The sequence below is a fragment of the Phoenix dactylifera genome, chromosome 3 (assembly GCF_009389715.1).
Source record: "Phoenix dactylifera cultivar Barhee BC4 chromosome 3, palm_55x_up_171113_PBpolish2nd_filt_p, whole genome shotgun sequence".
Taxonomy (NCBI): Eukaryota; Viridiplantae; Streptophyta; class Magnoliopsida; order Arecales; family Arecaceae; genus Phoenix; species Phoenix dactylifera.
The window spans coordinates 21,349,919-21,370,299 of NC_052394.1; the positions used below are offsets into that span (position 1 = coordinate 21,349,919).

Genomic DNA, 20,381 nt, shown 5'->3' on the forward strand with positions numbered 1-20,381 from the left:
GCTCGGGCTCGTCTGTGCTGGGCTTTTGGAGATATTCCAGTACTGCCTCTTTGGAAAGCTCGCTCATGCGAGAGGACGCCAGCTTTGATAGCTGGTCGGCCCTGAGATTCTCCGACCTGGCAATATGTTGAATGTGGAAAGAGTCCAAGGTCGAGGCGAGATCCCGTACCTTCTGGAGATACTTCTGCATGGTCGGGTCTCTGGCTTCGAAGTCGCCCACAATTTGGTTGACGACGAGCTGAGAATCACTGAAGGCCTTCAAGTCCTTCACTCCTAGCTCTTTGGCTAGCTTAAGCCCGGCGACGAGCGCTTCATACTCCGCCATGTTATTAGAAGCAGGAAACTCGAGGCGCAGGGCCTGCTCGGCGACCACCCCCTCCGGGCTGGTGAGAATAAATCCTGCTCCGCTACCCCCCGAGTTTGAAGAGCCATCGACATGTAGAGTCCATGTCAAACTCGGGGTCTGCTCCAGCGGTGGCTCAGGTTCAGGCTCGACCTCATCCGGTATGATGCACTCGACTATAAAGTCTGCGAGTGCTTGTGCTTTGATCGCCGGTCTGGGCCGGTACTCGATGTCGAATTTCCCGAGCTCAATGGCCCATTTAGTGATCCGACCCGCACGATCTGATCTCTGCAGGATCTGCTTGACCGGCTGGTCAGTCAGCACAGCCACTGTATGAGCTTGGAAGTAGGGTCGGAGCCTCCGAGCCGAGATGACCAAAGCATAGGCGGTCTTCTCAAGCTTGGAGTATCGGGTCTCAGCGTTCCTTAAGACCCGGCTGGTGTAATACACCGGTTTCTGAAGTTTTCCCTCCTCTCGGACCAGGACCGAGCTTACTGCTACAGGGGAGACAGCTAGATACAAGTAGAGGAGCTCACCCTATTGAGGCTTCGTGAGCAGGGGAGGGGAAGCCAGCAGGTGCTTGAGCTCTTCAAAAGATTGCTGGCACTCATCCGACCACAAAAAGTTCTTCGGCTTCTTGAGGGCTGCAAAGAATGGAAGGCAGCGCTCGGCCGAGCGGGAGATAAATCTCCCGAGGGCTGCCACTCGGCCCGTGAGCCGCTGTACCTCCTTGACCGTCCTGGGAGGCGTCATCCCTTGGAGGGCTCGGATCTTCTCTGGATTGGCCTCAATTCCTCGTTGTGTAATAATGAAGCCGAGGAATTTGCCGGAGGTGACCCCGAATGCACATTTAGCTGGGTTGAGCTTCATCTGGTACTTTCGGAGTGTGGAGAATGCTTCATTGAGGTCGGCTATGTGGTCTTGCGCCGCCTTGCTTTTCACCAGCATGTCATCCACGTAGACCTTCATGTTTCGGCCTATTTGGTCTTTGAAGATCCGGCTGACCAGCCTTTGATAAGTTGCCCCGGCATTTTTTAGACCGAACGGCATCACTTTGTAGCAGTAGGTTCCCCCGTCGGTGATGAAGGCTGTCTTTTCCTCATCTTCTGGCGCCATGCGGATCTGGTTATATCCGAAAAAGGCGTCCATGAATGCCAGCAGCTCGTGACCCGAGGTGGAGTCCACGAGCTGGTCGATGCTGGGAAGTGGAAAGCTGTCCTTCGGGCAGGCTTTATTCAGGTCGGTGTAGTCCACGCACATACGCCACTTTCCGCTAGCTTTTTTGACGAGGACCACATTGGCGAGCCATTCCGGGTAGGATATCTCCCGGATGAAGCCGGCTTCAAGGAGCTTGCCGACCTCCTCGGCCGCTGCTCGTTGTCGTTCAGGGGCGGCGCCTCGCTTCTTTTGTCGCACGAGCTTGCAGGTCGGCTTCACCTGAAGCCGGTGGACCATGACCTCCGGGTCTATCCCCGGCATGTCTGCAGGCGACCATGCGAAGACATCCATATTGTCCCGTAGGAAGTTGACGAGGCGACTCCTCTCGTGTTCGCCAAGGCCAGAGCCGACCTGCACGGTTAGCTCGGAAAAGTTCTCTCGTAAGGGAACTTGAATTAACAACTCACCAGGCTCTACCCGCTCTTTCTGGGGGTTGACCCGTGCCTCCATAACTTCAGTTGAGGGCTGGTCAGTCGTTGGGGCAGGCACCTCGGCTGGTCGTCTTGCCTCGTGGGTTGCTAGGTAGCATCGCCTTGCCACCATTTGGTCCCCTCGGACTTCACCGACTCCCTGGCTGGTGGGGAATCGCATCAGCAGGTGGTGAGTTGAGACCGCTGCTCGGAGGGCGTTGAGTCCTGGCCTTCCGAGGATGGCGTTGTAAACCGAGGGCAGGCGTATTACAAGGAAGCTCATACCCACGGTACTTTCACGAGGGGCGAGCCCGGCTGTGACCAGAAGGTCGATCTCGCCCTCTACTGGGACTGAATCCCCAGTGAATCCAACTAGCGGAGCATTCATCCTCCGTAGCTGTTCTTTTGTCATCCCCATTTTACAATAAGCACCAAAATACAAAACATTTGCCGAGCTTCCATTATCAACCAGGATGCGTTTTACATCAAATTTATTTATGATCATGGAGATGACCACGGCATCGTCATGGGGAGTTTCGACTCCCTCTAGATCATCATCTGAGAAGGAGATGGCTTCAGAGGTGCGCGGGCGCTTCGAGGAGGCTTCTTCCCCTGAGGCTTCCGCAGCCGAGGTCCCGCCTCGGATAGTGTTGATGACGCCGGCGATGGGCCTGTTGGCATTTGAACCTTCAGGCTGTGCTGCTCCTTCGGCTGGCTTCTTCCCTTCTCGCCGGCCTTGCACAAACCGATCGAGCACCCCTCGGCGAATGAGTGCTTCAATCTCATTTCGGAGCTGATAACAATCCTCGGTATCATGGCCGTGATCCCGGTGAAAACGGCAATACTTCCGGACATCACGCCGGATTCTGGTGTCTAGCTTCGGAGGTGGGAGCCGGATGCAATCCCGACTCTCAATCTCCATGAGGATTTCAGCCCGAGGAGCATTGAGGGGAGTATACTTTTCATACCTCCCTTCGGGTGCACGGGCCTGCAGTGGGAACCTCGGGCGGAGTGGTGACCTCTGCTGTGGCGGTCCTCTCAACCGGGGTGGACTCTTCGGGCGAGGCGGATTCTTAGCTCGTCACGGAGACGGGCTTCTGGGCCGGCCGTGCTCCTCGCGGCGTCTTTTCTTGGGGTTCTGCTCGGTCCCACCCCGCCTAACTGCCACGGCCTCTTCTGCCTTGGTATACTTCCGCGCCCGAGCGAACATTTCGGTGAGGTCCGCAGGAAAATTCTTCTCGATCGAGAAGAGGAATCTGTAGGACCGGGCTCCAGTCTTTAGTGCTGACATTGCGATGGACTGGTCAAGCTCCCGGACCTCCCATGTTGCGGCGGTGAATCGGTCCAAGTACTCTTTGAAGGATTCTCCCTCCTTTTGTTTAATGTCTAGGAGGGAGTCGGATGTCCGCCGCTGGGGTTGGCTGGCAGCAAAGTTGCCAGCAAATTGTCTGCCGAGCTGCTCAAAGGAAGAGACAGTACTCGGCTTCAGCCCGGTAAACCAAAGCCGGGCTGGTCCTCGGAGTGTCGCCGGAAAAGCTTTGCACATCATGGCCTCCGAGGCTCCTTGTAGGGCCATTAAGACCCGGTAACTCTTCAGGTGGTCAAGGGGATCAGCCTTGCCGTTGTAGGGCTCCACCTGGGGCATCTTGAACCGTAGCGGAACCGGTTCATCTTCAATCTCCGGAGAGAAGGGCGACTTCGTAGTAAACTCAAAGTCGTCATCACGCCCCGATTTTCTGCCATGGAGTGCCTGGATTTGGCGCTCCAGCTTCTCGACCTTCTTGTCGAGTTCATCATTCTGGAGGATCGCTGCAGCGGTTCGTTCGAGCGCAGGTTGCCCTGGAACCGACTCAGCTTCTGAAGGCTGTGGCCAGTCTCCGTAGCCTCTCGCTGGGTGCTCTCTCCAGAGGGAGGCCTGGACTTGGGAGTCCTGACCTCGAAGGGGAAGTCCGCTTGTAGGAGGCTCCGGTTGAGCTGGAGCCGGAGGAGGCGGTGCCGTTGGGATGCCCCTGGGTTGCAAGCTTTGGACAGCGGTAGTCAAGGCTTGCACTTGTTGCACCAGGGCATCAAACTGCTCCGGCCGAACCTGAGGGGTTGACTCGGCCGGAGGTGGTGAGTTCCGGACGGAATGCTCAGGACTGGGTGGAAGACGTCGAGAGGGGTTGGAAGCCCCTTTGCTTCTTAGCTTCATGGCAGCGAACTCGGTCCCTTCCTCTAGCGCCAACTGTTGCTGGAAATTAGACCCGGGGGCCGCCGCGAAGCCGGGGAAGGAGGGGCTCCGCCGCAAGAACGGTGGATGACTGTGCGCCGGCTACTGGCGTTCTCCTGTAGGGTGGAGCTCCGCCGCAGGAGCGGTGGTCGATGGCGTGCCGACAGGTGGCGTCCTCCTGAGGGGCGTAAGTCCTGCAAGAAAACCGGTGGTCGGGCTCCCCGGCGCCGGCCCTCCGATGCTTAAGTCAGAGGGGGCATATCTGTGGAGAGAGCAAGGAAGAGAGTATGTGTAGAAGACAGAGAGGATATTTGGATAAGTTCCAGAGGATCAGTTTCCTCCATTGTCTGTGTTGTTCACTTCTTTCCACCCGGTCTAGGAGGGTTCTCTCGGGCTTTGGGTTTTTCCTCCCCCTCCCTTTTCCCCCCAGGTTTTCTTTTATAGGAGGATTTTTGTTACCTGGAAGGTGACAGGAGGTTTGTCCTGTTTTGTAATAATTGGGCACGATTTGGCCCATTAATGGCGTGGTGGAAAATAAGGCCGAATCAGACCGGAACCAGGGAGTTGTCACGGTCGATCGGACCTGTTGGGGTGGTTGAACCGCCGGCCGTGGTAGGTCTGGGGTCCGTGGATGGTAAGTGCATTTATTACCGAGTGAACCGGCGGTCAGGGAGAGCCATACGCTTTGATGGTTCGGTGATCCGGAGATCGCCTTGAGCCGTGTTCATTAAATGACTGCGTGCATCAGAGACTCGAGGGGGTCTCATGCATTAATGGCAGGTCGTGCCGAATACCTGCGGAGATCTTATGCCTTGATGGCTTGGAGATAGCGGCAGGTTGTAGTGGAGTTGTCAGGTCCCTCAGGCTTAGAGGGTTAGGCGGAAGTTGAACATTTGGTCCAAGGCAATCGGCTCGGCAGGGGTGCCGAGCCGAGCTGGTCGCCCAATGGGGCGCCCTGTGGCGGGGTTGCTTCATAGTACTTCTGCTCGGCGCCCTTTGGGCGAGCGTCTTGCGCTCTTTGGTTTCTTGGTCGGCGCTCTTTAGGCAAGCGCTTTCTCTGGTCGGCGTTCTTTAGCCGGGCACCCTGCTGATCGGCACTCTTCGGTCGAGCGCCTTTCTGGCCGAGCATCCCTACTTGGTCATTTTGGTTGGGCGCCTCTTCTTGGCGCTCTCTCTGGTCGGTGCTCTCTAGCCGAGCACCCTGCTGATCGGCACTCTTCGGTCGAGCGCCTTTCTGGCCGGCGCCCTTTGGCCGAGCGCCTCCGTGACGGTATGACTTGGGGTTTTTCCCCCAACACAAACCATTAATTCCATGAAAATACACCTACTAATAGGACAACATAAAAATACACCATTGTTTAAGATGGTGCTTAGGCAAATGTTGCACTCTATCTTAACTCCCAATATAAAAAATACGCACATGAAAATACACCTATTTTTTCAAGCTTTTTCAACAATGGTATACTTGAAAATAAGAAACAACAATGATATGTAAAGCAGAGCACTTTAACCAGATTAACAAAGTAACAAAGGCATGCCTTGGCCATTGGTCAAAAAGTATGCGTTAATTAACAAAGTAACATATTCCAAAAAAAACAGAATACTAGAGTACTTAAAGCGAGGTAGTAACCATCCTTTGCATTCATAAATATAGAAAACAAACCACAGACATAATATACAAACCACATAGCATCAAAAGCAGTAGCCAACTTTTACATCCGAAAAGATAAAAAAAAAAAATCCAAATAGCCCAAATAGCCCACTTTAACCAGAGTCATCACTCCCTCTTGTGTTCTAAATGCCACTCCCCCTTGAACCAAAGCCACCGCTCCCTCTACCACCTCCTCGAGGTCTCCCTCTTCTAACAGATTCACCCCTTTCTCTTAAGGCAGATCCAATTTTAGGTGTTTCAACACATACTTGAAACTATTGAAATATATTGGCTTGGTTTGAGAAGTGTTCTTGTGTTTTTTTCTGTAAAAATCACAAGAAAATGGCGTAAGTAATATGATCTAATGAAGTTAAAAATCTTGACAATATGTACCTATTTTGCCATAGGGGCATGCTAGCAGGTCCTCTTATTATGGCCAAAATTCTTGCAACTATCGCACCTCACAGTGGTTGACTTTTTCCTCTCTACAGGTTCACCTTCATCTTTTCTCCTTTTTTCTTAGCCTTCCAAGCATTCTTTTGAGAGGTGAAGGTTGTAAATTCTCATCATCTTTTCTTAGATAGAGGTTTGTATCAGGTCATGGATGAATCACATAGTTGTATGCTTTCAAGTATTTTTCTACTATGTAACATTCATCACAAAATTCTTCCAAATTTCTTTTTGTATAACCAACACATACCACAGCATGTTTATAAGGTAATCCAGTGATCTCCCACTCAACACAAGTATAACTTCTTTTACTCAAATCAACAATAAATTTTCTACTTCCTTCCAGCACTTGGAATTCTTGCTTGTTTCGTGGTATTAACTTACAGACCCTTGAGGCTTGTATAGGTTTATCCAACCTAGATCTAGCAAAAAAAGTAAGTTTGTCCTCCCAAGTACATCCCTCTGCATACCTCTTTTGTAGTCTACTCATCAACTTCATCCTCATATTCTTAAGCAAGCCAAGAATGGGCTTGCTTCTAAACTTTCCTATCCATTGATTAAAAGACACTTATTATTCATGATATGGCCGCTTCGAGCTTCTAGACAAAAAACAAGCCTTGCCCACATTGATGGAGGTATTTTTGTCACGTGTTGATAAGCCTCGGAATCATGCTCCTTCATTCTTTTCATGGCATCTTCAAACAAAATCTGATCATATGCTTTCACAGCATTCCAAAAGTCAAACCTTAGTAATAAACTAGGAAAATTGATCTGAAATTGCTATACATATGCCTAGCACAGAATCTATGACTGGCATTTGGGAATATCTCATAAACTGCCTATACTAAACCCTACACATTGATTAGGCAGTATGAGTTAACTATACACATAATGGAAATTAAATAACTTGTAAGCATATAAAAGCACAGAATATGAAAGAACTACGTACCTTTTGCTTATCAAACGTTATAATTCATAGCCTCTCTACTGTGTCCCCACCAAAGCAAACATATAGATACTCCAAAAATAACCTTCAGTTATCCTTACAATCTCTACCACACCATAAGCCATAGGAAATAGTCACCTATTTTCATCAATGAAAACTACACAAAACAGTACACCAACAAAGGGCCCCTTCAAATGACACCTATCCAATTCTAAAAAAGGTCTGTAACCCTCTAAATAGCCCTTCTTCATTGCCTCAAAACATACAAAGATCCTTTTAAACATTAGGGGCTTTTTAGAGTACACATGCCTCTTATGTAACTCAATTTTGACCAATGTACTGGGATTCTTTATCCTAAATAATTCATATCTAGGCAGCTTGGAATAGGACTCACTATGCTTCCCCTAAACCCCTTCTAGAGCTTTTCTTTTGCTCTATATAGCTACATCATGTGAGACTCAATACTATACTTTTCAGCCAAAAGTTGGTACATTAGCTCATAACTCATATGTGGATTTCGCCTTTAAATGATGCTCTAATACACTAGCTATCCATTTGGAGTTTGCATTATTATTTTTTATAGGCCTTACACATGTATGCTGCCCCCGTAAGATTTTTAGCATGAATGTTCTACTGTCAGGAGTAATGGATGTACGAATTCTCTAATTACATCCCTGACCTAAGCAGTGGGCAATCACTCTCTTAGATTCATTCCTATCCCTCTTAAGTTCATAGCCACCCTGGACAGCATAATATTACTCTTAATGCATTCCTGAACTCATTCACATCCACAAATAGTTGCCCTTCCTGAAACACAATTTGCCCCACCTCTACAACCTTAAATGGTTTGCAATGAGGAGAACTTTCTTCTCCTCACCCTATAACTGGACTTTTCCTTACTCTTCACTAGATCAATTGACTCACCAGAGTTCACATTACCCAATTGATCATCACTGACATCATCCTTAGATCTCTCTTCATCACCCTCATCAGTTTAGTCATTCCCATCCACATTATCTGAATCTTCCTCCATCATCCAGTCACCATCATCTGAGTCAGAAAAATCATATAACAATTCAAGCACATCATCTTCCATACCAATATCTACTGATGCACTCTTTTTTCTTTCTCACATCTACCTCCAACTTCTCCTTCGACACCCCCTCCAGCCCGACCTTTAACTTCAACTTCACCTACATCCCATCCAGAAGGAATAACTACAGAAGGAATTGGATTATCAACATTATCTTTAACAAACAAATGAATCTCATTAACTCCTTTATGTGTGTTAAACATATGGATCACATCATTATCATTCTTAATCAAATACCCACTAGTACTACCACATGAGATAGTAAGATTCACATCTCTCTTACCAATCAGTGCATAAAAATCAACCACCATTTCTAAGTACAAATAACATTCTTTGTCTACATTGTCAATCCAATATTGTATACCCCCATAGTGCACAACCAAATTATAATAAGTCATTGCACCCCTACATAAAGAAGATGATGGGTTGGGAAAAAGGGGCCAAGATCGACAGGTTAGGCATCAATAATATCCAAGAGTATTTTTGTCTTTTCACATTATGTACGAGTCCGCTACGGTAACGCCAAATGAGCCCTTATTTTTCTGATATATTTGTAATAGGTTCCTCTCTTTTTTATTCCACTGCCCTTTTTTCCTTCCGGTTTTAAGACAACCCCATGATGGCTTGACCTTGGTCGGCAACTTGCTTGTTTTCTGTACCAATGAGATGGAATTTATCATCCACGCTCTCTGTATTATCCCCTCCCTCTCTCTCCACTTTTATTGGTACATTGTATTATTTATTCTTTTTTAAAGGTGATCAATCGACCCTTCAAAATAATAATAATAATAATAGGCCAAAAGAAAGTGCTCTCTGACTGTACCCTCATAAGGTCCCTGACATCATTCTAAATCGCAGTCTTTAGAAATTTGGCATCATTTGACGAGCAGAGTCTTGTATTTAGGCTCCGTTTGGTTATCCCAAAAAAATAAAAAAAATATATCTTTTTCTCTAGTAAAATAGAATTAAAAATCAAAACTTTTTTTATTGATTGGTTCTTGTTTAGAAAAAACAAGAAGAAAGTTGGTGGAGAAAATTTTTGTTCGTTTGGTTGGATAACTTTCGTGTTACCTAAATCATCTACGAGGGGGCTTTTCTGCTTTCAGAATCAAGGCACCTTTGGTTGCCGAGAAAGTGAGTCAAAAAGAAAGAAAGATCAAGAAGTTTTCTTTGATGGGCAGTTGTTAAAAAATGAAGAGAAAACCGGTGAAAGGCAGCTTTTTCCACACCTGGTTAGAATAACTTTTATCTCGGCTAAACTTCCTATACTTTTTTTCTTGAAATTGCTAATTATTGGACACAAAAAATCTTTAAATAGAGAAAATTTTGATCCCGAGTTTTATCTCATTTAAAAATAAAAAAATAAAAATCCGACTACTAAATATCAGAAAAGAAAATTCAATGTATCTCATTTATTTCTTTCTCCTTATGAACTTGAAAAACTGGATATAAAATATTTTAGAAATATTTTGGGGAAAATATAGATGTGCTCTTCAATCAAATTAATCTAGTCTTTTATTATTGCCTTCTACTTCAACCTGGGCCAACTCCTTTATTAAGGATAAGGAAATAAGGATGATAGCATGACAACAACATCCATGCCACACTTGACAAGGGATTATGGGCTTTTTTAATTATTCCATGAAAAATTGTATAACCCGATGCTTTAAGTACATTTTTATTTTACACAAATAGATATGGATCATAAATAGGTTGATCCAACGTAACCCACTTATTAAATGAGTTAGGTAGTTCTGCCCCGTCTAACCCATTTTGATCCATCGATCATGACCCGGCTAATTTTAACTTTTTAAAACTCATTTAACCGGTTTAAGATCCGTTTAACCAATATAACCATACAACTTGATTTGGCTAGTTTATCAAACAGTTTATACATATTATGTTGGGCGATATGTTTAATAAAAAGATAGAGTAATGTTGGGCGATAATAAAAGAATAGAGTAACACCATCAGAGAAGGCCAAATATTAGCTTCTGAGCAAAATAATGATTAGTTGGTTGTTAGCAAGGAATTGGTGACATTTATTTCATTGATTGATGGATTATCAATGCAAACCCTCCAAGATCTATCCTTCTTGGGAGTATGGCTGGTACTCTACATGGGCTAAGGCTCTCTCATATGAAGCCCTTAACAAGCCATCCTCTATTCTGTCGCTTTAATTTTTAAAATTTAGCAAGCCACATAGAGTAGTGTGGAATGTTTGCCAACGGCGCCTTAATTAGTAGGTCAATGGTCCTTAATATCTTCTTTTCTCCAATTCTATCTTTTTCAACTTTTCATCAGGCCAAGTCATGAGCCTAATTTCATGATGGATATTTCTCGATCATACATGACCATCCAAGAAGAAGAACTAATCTTCTTAGGGATAGTATGATGCTAGACTCTAACCTTTTCAGAATGCCGAGCAATATAAGAAGCGAACCAGTATGCTGCACTGTTCGCCTCTCGATATAAATGAACTATCTACCAGGAGGTCAACTCCTGCACAAATCTGTGGATATCCCGAACCAATGAATGGTCATTTCCGTATCTGTCCGCTTTCCGGATCTAATCAATTACCATGGAAGTGTCATCTTCGAGAAATAAGCTGACAGCCCTCCAGCTATCTCACGTACAAAATATTCTCTTAGGCTGCCGTAGCTCTGCTCGCACTGTAGTCAAACCTGGTATGCTCCAATAAGCTGCAATTTTTCATAAACTCTTTTTCCCTCCCAGTTCGGACCCATCCGATTTTAAAACCTCAACAAACCTCCCCCGACATTACTCGCTCACCTCCTCTATAGCTCTATCGTTCTTCAGCACAACCGCATCGCCATGGCTTCCCCACAGGCGCCACCGACCACGCCGGCCGACGAGCACGACGCGACCCCTCTGCCGCTCTCCGTCCACCGCCCCCAGCGACGGCTCTGGCCGAGATCCCGCTCGAGGTCTTGCCTGCCGAGACCCTGCCTCCGGCCGAAGAAAGTCCTGATCCACTCCTCCTGGATCACCCTCGTCGGCCTCTTCCTCATCCGCCTCGCCACCGCCGACACCAGTGGCGCCACCGAGGTCAGGGTCTTCGCCATCGCCGGCGCCGCCGTCTCCACGCTACCCTGGCTCCTCATCTTTCTCGCAGCAGCCGCCATCATCGTCTTCTTGGAGGCCGGCTGCTGCGACTTCACCTGGATCTTCTCCGGATCAGGCGGCGGGCCGCCCCCGAGGAAGCGCCGCGAGGACCGGAGCGCGGAGGACGACGGCAGCGACGACGCACTCGACGCCGCCGTAGCATCACGCGGCGGAGGTGGAGCAGACGATGGGGCCGGGAAGGACGGGAGCGGTCTGCCGTCGGCGGTGGATGAAGCGTCGACGTCTTCGGCCGCGCCGGCGGCGGCTGAAGAGGCATCGCCGCCATGACCGAAACCCCTGGTCCGAGTTCTTGGAAGCCTAGTATTTGGACGGGCTCGCATGGGTTCACCGTGGGGTTCTGCAAATTTTCTTCGGGTGAGTAGTTGTTGATTCTAGTTTTCGGGATGGAGCGTTATGCAATTGTTTCTATTCTCTCAAACATGAAATCGATTTGGAAATTTAGATTTAAGTTCTTGGAGGCCTAGTATTTGGACGGGTTCGAATGGGTTCTCCTTTGTGGGGTTCTGCAAATTTTCTTCGGGCGAGTAGTTGCTGATTCTAGGTTTAGGGATGGGGCGTTATACAATTGTTTCTATTCTCTCAAACATGAAATCGATTTGAAAATTGAGATTTAAATTAGGCAATATTCTGTAATTACCTTCTCTGATAGCCGTAAGTGCACATTACCGTTTTGACAATTTCATCCTCGATCTAGCACCAGAATTCTTAAAAAATCTTAAGAAAACGCATAATTCTGTTTCCACGTTATTGTCCAGATATTTTCACAGATTTTGCCATGAGATAAAAGGGCCGAGGAGAAATGGGACCCAACTTTCTTTTGATTACGATATGCTCAAAGAATATTATCGAATACACTTCGGAAATACATCAAGAGCATGAAGATAATGAAGTCATCAATGTGTTACAATTGCAATGGTCATGGACACCACTGCATCATATTTTTGTCTGTTTCTACGTACACAAAACCTTAAATCAAAACTTTATTTTTTTTTTAAGAAAAATGATTAAGATATGTACTTTTTTTAGTTATGGAAGACCAATGCTTGAAACTGTGTTTTCATTCCAACTTCAAAGAGAGTAGAATAGAAAAAAGGGAAAAAAAAATCTATTTTCCAGATGCCATACAAGAAGGTCCAGCAATTGATGAAGAACCGGCTGACAGAACTTTAGGTACCTAATTATCAAAATAATCTGTGATCCGGATCAAGCTGTTCAAGACTGAGGGGTATGTTCAAATTTAAGCCTGCTATAAGCCGAAACTGAGCTATTTATGAACAGCTTCTTTCCTTAGGAAATGCTTGAAGCTTTATAAGTCCTATGTGGTTGCATGATAGATGATGCTGAAAGCAAGCAATACACTTGGGATCCCATCAAGTACTAATAGCAATTTATCAGCTTACGATCCATCACACGCATAAACACTCCAATCTTTGAAATTCTGAGAAAAAAAAGTGATGCCAATCAACTTCGAGAATGGCATCTTTCATGACGGTATGCTCCACACAAATTCAGAGGTATTCCAAAACACAACCAACAAGAATATTGAAACCTGAAAAGTTGCCAAAGCCAATAGGTGCAAATTTATGGTAAATCACCGGCAAAAAATTGGACATGGTGATAGCATCGACCTACCTGGAAGTATAAACAAGTAGCCAGAGAATATAAATTCTTCCACAACAGTTTGAAGTCTCCAATAAAACCAAATATGCATAGTATATAGCTGTAAATGACATACCTCAAATCCCAAAAATCATAAAATGGAATCAAAATTTCAACCATATTAAGATGTATCTAACCTGAAAAAAACAAAAGGAACTCTAACACAAAAACCTAACTCCGACCTGCGGTCAACATCACCACCGCATGACTCAAAAGACGAGCTCTATTATGGCTGTTGCAGCCCATATCTCGTGGCCTCAAGCTTTACTTCTTCTTCGCAGCAGACTTGGTGACCTTGGCACCACTAGGATCCTTCTTCTCAACGCTCTTGATAACTCCCACAGCCACGGTCTGTCTCATGTCTCTCACAGCAAAACGACCAAGAGGGGGGTACGCAGAGAAAGTCTCAACCACCATAGGCTTAGTGGGAATCATCTTCACAAATCCAGCATCACCATTCTTAAGGAACTTGGGCTCCTTCTCAAGCTCCTTGCCAGATCGCCTGTCAATCTTGGTGAGGATCTCGGAGAATTTGACAGCAATGTGAGAGGTGTGGCAATCAAGCACAGGGGCATAACCATTACCAATCTGACCAGGGTGATTCATGATGATAACCTGAGAAGTGAAGCTGGCGGCCTCCTTTGCAGGATCATCCTTCGAGTTGGAGGCAACATAACCACGCTTGAGATCTTTGACGGCAACATTCTTAACATTAAATCCTACATTGTCCCCAGGAAGTGCTTCTTGCAAGGCTTCATGGTGCATCTCAACAGATTTCACTTCAGTAGTCAGCCCACTCGGCCCGAAGGTGACAACCATACCAGGCTTGAGGGTACCAGTCTCAACACGTCCAACAGGGACGGTACCAATGCCACCAATCTTGTAGACATCCTGAAGCGGGAGTCGAAGTGGCTTGTCAGAGGGCCTCTTGGGCTCCTGGATCATGTCAAGGGCCTCAAGAAGAGTTGGGCCCTTGTACCAATCTAAGTTTGTGGACCTCTCGATCATGTTGTCACCTTCAAAACCGGAGATGGGAACAAAAGGAATCTTCTCAGGATTGTAACCTACCTTCTTCAGGTAGGAGGACACTTCTTTAACAATTTCATCATACCTTGCCTTGGAGTATTTTGGTGTAGTCGCATCCATCTACCACAATTCCAACAAAACAAAGATAAAAAAGCAACCATATTAGAGCAATTAATAACCAGGAGAATCACATGTTTCAGAATGACTCTTAACTGTATATAGGTTATAATGTAGGCAGAGCCATTTGAAACACTTGAAGGACAACTTTTCCCAAAAAAAGTGGGGCTCTGGAAGCTTGTTTGGAATTTGAAAAAGTTAAGCATCCATGCACATACACATGCAGGGAAAGAAAGGATGCTAAAAGGTTGCAGAAAGCTTGCTCTTTGAAAAGCTGCAAATTCAGACCAACTACAAAATTAGATAATTGGACATTGGTCAGAAAAAAAGGAAATAACCCGTTAAGGAAAATGTCATGAGAAATTGAGAACAGAAAACAATGTAACTAAGCAGGGAACCATCAAGCCAAACAAACCAAAAATTATGATAAGCTAACATTGGCATACCCAAAAAATCTGAAAAATGAAAAAAATGAACTGAACATCATAACCCCCCCCCCCAAAACACACACACACACACACACATATAGAGAGAAAGAGAGACAGAGACAGAGAGTAGCAAAGAGCATTCATGATAAGATCAAGAATAAATACCATTTTCAAAAAGTATTTGGGAGAAGGAATGACTATTTGGCTTCGAACTTCTTACCTTGTTGCAACAGCAAATCATCTGCTTCACACCAAGGGTAAAGGCAAGCAAAGCATGCTCACGGGTCTGCCCATCCTTTGAGATACCAGCCTCAAAACCACCAGTAGTGGAGTCAATAATAAGGACAGCACAATCAGCCTGGGAGGTTCCTGTGATCATGTTCTTAATGAAGTCACGGTGACCAGGAGCATCAATGACTGTGCAGTAGTACTTGGTGGTCTCAAACTTCCACAAAGCAATATCAATGGTGATACCACGCTCGCGCTCAGCCTTCAGCTTGTCCAAAACCCATGCATACTTGAAAGACCTCTTGTTCATTTCCGCGGCCTCCTTTTCAAATCTCTCAATCACACGCTTATCAATTCCACCAAGCTTGTAAATGAGATGCCCGGTGGTGGTCGACTTGCCAGAGTCAACATGACCAATGACGACAATGTTGATATGGACCTTCTCCTTACCCATGCTTGCTGTAAGCATTCATAAAACAAATGAATCAGGAAAGTAGGAAAACATGAGAAGATGGTAAAGCAGATACCAAATTCAGTCACATATTGCAGTCCATACATCTCAGCAATCATGAAAACTAAAATAAACTGCATTTTAATCTTGCAAAGACGGAGCAAAACTAAAACAAACTGATATGAAATAGTACAGTTGATTTGAATAAAAAACTCAGATATTGTTGTCATAGTTTATAAAACAAAAAATAGCTGGCCAACTACCTCAACCGACTAGCCATGTGTAGCTGGACCAATTAAAACATAAGATATAAAAGTAAAATATACCATCGCCTAATATGGCTGACAAAAAAAATTACCATCGTTTAATATAGGTACAGGAATAGGGGATCCAAGAGCTAATGAAAAAATAACTCAAGATAATGATAACTCCCTGTTTCTGAAATTTCATATACGCCTCCAGAACAAAGCCATCAAGATATGATTAAGATTTTCTTGCAGCCGAAAGAAGAGGCAAAACCCACTTGAATAATATGCAACAAATAAGATGCGTAAGAAACAATGGTGTATATACTATGGAAAAACAGACATAGAAATTCATAAACTGGTAAAAGACCTAATTCCTCCAAAACACACTCTGGGCTTTGAAAAATGAAGTTAATTAAAAGTTGAGAGAGGCTCAAAGTTCGAATTTTTCTGTCCTATGGAACATTTACCCACTAAATAACAGAGACAAAAGGAAATTTTGTCCAGTAGCACATACAAGGGATGACAAAATAAAAATAAAAAAGAGTACATGATAAAACATTAAGTTAACTCCTTAGTAATCAAGGAATCATCATTTGTAGTGATGAAACTTGGAAGCTTAAAGACTGTTTTGCCGATATAATGAGTGGGTTCGGTTCCTCAGGTCATACAACTGTTTGCTACGGAAAACTAACTACCACCCGCTGACTTTTGATGGTTGCCCGCTGCATTGCTAGAGATGATTAAGTTCAAAAATCACACTAAAAATATAATGTCTAAAGTATTCAAAACATGGTTACAATTCTTAAGTCACTGCAAAAAAAACTCACATAATAAAACTGCTTATACACAATTAATAGACTTGCCACCCGCTGACTTTTGATGGTTGCCCGCTGCATATGCTAGAGATGATTAAGTTCAAAAATCACACTAAAAATATAATGTCTAAAGTATTCAAAACATGGTTACAATTCTTAAGTCACTGCAAAAAAAAACTCACATAATAAAACTGCTTATACACAATTAATAGACTTGCCATTATGGAATGGATGAGATGCAAGGGGAGTCAAGAATTAATAAATTCATGATAGTGATTTCATGCACATATAACATATGGAAAAATCAAGACATTAACCAATGAAATCAATAACAACAAAGTTAAACAAGATCAATCTTCTATCTCATGTTTTAGCTCCTAGAATGCGAAAAATTTACCCAGAACTAATTGAGGATCAATATTAAAGAAATGGTTTCTGTTTAAATATTTTCAATAAACAAATTCAATAAACCATGTTAGTCTTGGCTTCAAGAACCACTCTTCGAACTGAGTCATGGAGTATGTGTTTAGAACTTTTAGGACGACCTCACACTGTTGAAAGTTAAATTGAAATGTAGAAAGCAGCAAAATTCAATCACAAGAGATATTGACGTAGGAATAGCTCTTAAATAGCTAAGACGCAACTAGCACTGTAACTTCAATAAGTCAAGCTAAAAACAGAAAATTCTAAAAGATACTATTTTGTGATGTATGAGAATATGATATCCATGAGCTAGCAACAAAAAATGAACTCAGGATATGATGACTCCCTATTGTCAAACTTCAATATATGCCTCGTGAACAAGGTTGCCAGGATTTCTTTTATGTCCTTGCAGCCGAAAGGGGAGGCCAAAATTCCGACAAGGGAGAGACAATGCACAAATATTAGGTAAGACTGGCAAGGAAATTCATAAATTAGCATGGTTATAATTCTTAATAGTCACAGCAAAAACAAAACTCACATAATAAACCTGCTTATACACAATTAATAGAATAATCATTATTGAATGGATCAGATGCAAGGGGAGTCAGGAATTAATAAATCCACGATAGTGATTTCATGCGCATATAACATATGGAAAAATCAAGACATTAACCAACGAAATCAATAACAAAGTTAAACAAGATGAATATTATATCTCATTTCTTAGCTGCTAGAATGCAAAAAAATTAGTCATAACTAATTGAGGTTAGATATTAAAGAAATGGTTTTTCTTTAAATATTTTCAATAGACAAATTCAATAAACCATGTGAGTCTTGGCTTCAAGAACCACTCTTTCGACTGAGTCGTGAAGTATGTGCTTAGCATATATTATTAGCAAAATTTTAGGACGACCTCCCACTGGTGAAAGTTAAATTGAAATGTAGAAAGCAGCAAAATTCGATCACCAGAGATATTGACGTAAGAATAGCTCTTAAATAGTTAAGACGCAACTAGCACTGTAACTTCATTATGTCAAGCTAAAAAAGAAAAATCTAAAAGATCCTATTTTGTGATGTACGGGAAAATGATATCCATGAGAGAACAACAAAAATGGACTCAGGATATGATGACTCCCTATTGTCAAACTTCAATATATGCCTCGTGAACAAGGCTGCCAGGAGTTCTTTTATGTCCTTGCAGCCGAAAGGGGAGGCCAAAATTCCGACAAGCGAGAGATGATGCACAAATATTAGGTAAGACTGGCGAGGAAATTCATAAATTAGCAAATCCAAAAGATAATTCTGGCTTTGGAAATAAAACTTTTTGTAAGTAAAGAGGGGTTCAAACTTCACAATCCGGTCCCTACGACACTTGGATCCCTAATTTTCACTTAAAAGCAAAAGAATAATTTCTTCTAGTAGCATATTCAAAGCACGATCTAATAACTATAGGAGAAACACTAATATACCACCAATAAACAGAAGCATGTGAAAATTAAAGCACGCCAATGACCAAAAATTAATATCCTTGACGTCAATATGCTGTCAAAAGCATACAGAATAGCAATCAACAATCCTTTCGATAAAGAGAACAGAAACAAATTTCTTGATGAAAAAAATCGGATGCACAAAATGAATCAACTTTAGGTAATCGTTCCACGATATAACTTAATAAAGAAAATGTGTCTTTCAAACAAGCGCCAGAAAATCGCGCATAAATTACAAGAAATCCTAGACTTATTGCCTTATAAAAAGCGATCTTTCTCCTTCTACGACAAGATTCGACATGAAAACAGACAGGATCGGATAACAAGAGAACCAAAGACCTCACCTTTTGGAGGTGACGGCGGTGTCGAACCACTCGGCCCTCCCAAAAAGAGACAATTAGGGCAAGAATCAGTACTCGAAAGAGCTGGAGAGGGTTTTGGGAGTTAGCTCGCCGGCGTTCTTATAGCCGATATCTGAAGCACTTCAATTACCACGCTAGGTTTTCTTTCCTCGCCGTTGGATCGTCGAATCCGACGGTTCATGGAATAAGCCGCATCTGATCGTTGGTGAAAAATCGAACGGATAATTAATTAGGTGCCACATCGACGTGAGGAATTGTCGGAGCTCACGTGATCCTTGGGCGCTGAGTCCTCTTTTACCTGACATATCATTCTTATCAAAATATTTGGATAAAATATTATTCCCTTTGTAAATATTATTTTTATCAATAAAAGCTGAGTGACTGTGCTGTAATAATGTGCACAGTTTTTTTAATAATAAAAATTCATTTAATTGGTAAAAAAATAATAAAAATAATATTTTTTGTTTAAGTATTCTCATATTTCATGAAAACAAAAACCAATAAAAATATAGAAAAACTGTTTTCACGCTAGTTGAAAATTTATTTTTTTTTTCAAAATATCTTTAAGCCATAAAAATACATAGATAATGTGTTTCCCTTTATTAAGAGTATAATGAATATTTCATGCAACTTTTTTAGAAAAATAAATGCTTAACCAAACACAAGTCACTTTAGAATGTATTAATCAAGCATGCCAAAACTATTTTTTTAAATATCATATTTTTAAAAATTATTTTTTTAAAAAAAATATTTAGAAAAAATTCTTTCTGCGAATCAAATAAGTCTTAAGAATATTCTATAGATAACTCATGGAGAATTATGCCGGCATTTCTTAGCTTGCATGGTCAAAACCGTGGTGTAACATGCAAAATTAGATGGTGGCAATCTTTAAAAAGAACAAAAACTTTATATAATCATGTATATTTTTTCCAACAATAATAATTAATTAATTCTTACTTTCAAACCAGAATCGACTAAAAATCTTGAGCACCAACATGTTTTTGCAAGTGCATTATAACTTGCAGTTTATTTCTACAACGAAAATATTGTAAAATGTCAGTCTAACAATAGCGTGGAAATTTTTTCAAAAGACATTTAGGCACGAGTTAGTGATCTTTAGGCCTAGGTAATCCCAGTTTCTGGACGAGGTGAGGAAACAGCATAAATTAAACTATAATAACCATTTCCGAGAGAGAAATGAAACATCTTAATATTAAACTAAAATATTAAATGCCTGAATCTTAATCAATCACAAATCATTTTAATTAGTAACATTGTAAATATCTCACTTCATATTTAAAGTTTCTCAAACATCTAACAAAAGAAAGTCAGCAAAATTAACAAAGATACATAGAAACCTAAATAATCCTGCCACTACTTGTGCACTGCATAGTTTTGTAATCTGGAACTAGGGACAGACATTAGAACTGACCAAAACTCGCTATGGATATACAACAAAATCATAATTCCAGGATTGGTCATGGTAATATATAAGATAATAAAATACAAAATTAGAGTATATTTGTTGATATCGAAATTTCTCCTTACCAACGTTTGATATCACTAGAGGATAGTTGTTGTGTACCATAAATTGCAGTCATTATTTACAATCATGCCAACTAGATTAGGTTATGTTGATTGCTCAGGCTGCACTTGCAGATAGGTTGTTG

General features: G+C 42.9%; 1 protein-coding gene across 2 annotated transcripts; it reads right to left on the minus strand.

Annotated features, from left to right (window-relative positions):
* Window positions 1-13,116: 13,116 nt before the first annotated feature.
* Window positions 13,117-18,818, minus strand: LOC103702872 (elongation factor 1-alpha). 2 transcript variants are annotated; one of them, XM_039124970.1, is made up of 3 exons: window positions 18,694-18,818; window positions 14,918-15,384; window positions 13,117-14,272 (listed from the first exon to the last, which is right to left on the minus strand). In XM_039124970.1, the coding sequence occupies exons 2-3, from the start codon at window positions 15,377-15,379 to the stop codon at window positions 13,391-13,393; spliced, it is 1,344 nt and encodes a 447-aa protein (XP_038980898.1). In that variant the 5' UTR covers window positions 15,380-15,384; window positions 18,694-18,818; the 3' UTR covers window positions 13,117-13,390. The 2 variants fall into 2 exon arrangements, with proteins under 2 accessions (XP_038980898.1, XP_026658713.1); XM_026802912.2 differs by lacking the exons at window positions 14,918-15,384; window positions 18,694-18,818 and adding an exon at window positions 14,366-14,543.
* Between the last annotated feature and the right edge of the window lie 1,563 nt (window positions 18,819-20,381).

Bases quoted from the DNA above. Each gene is read 5' to 3' on its own strand.
- LOC103702872 (XM_039124970.1), bottom strand. From the start codon at position 15,379: ATGGGTAAGGAGAAGGTCCATATCAACATTGTCGTCATTGGTCATGTT. The intron at 14,273-14,917 runs GTAAGAAGTTCG...GAATTGTGGTAG, and splicing joins TGATTTGCTGTTGCAACAAG to ATGGATGCGACTACACCAAA.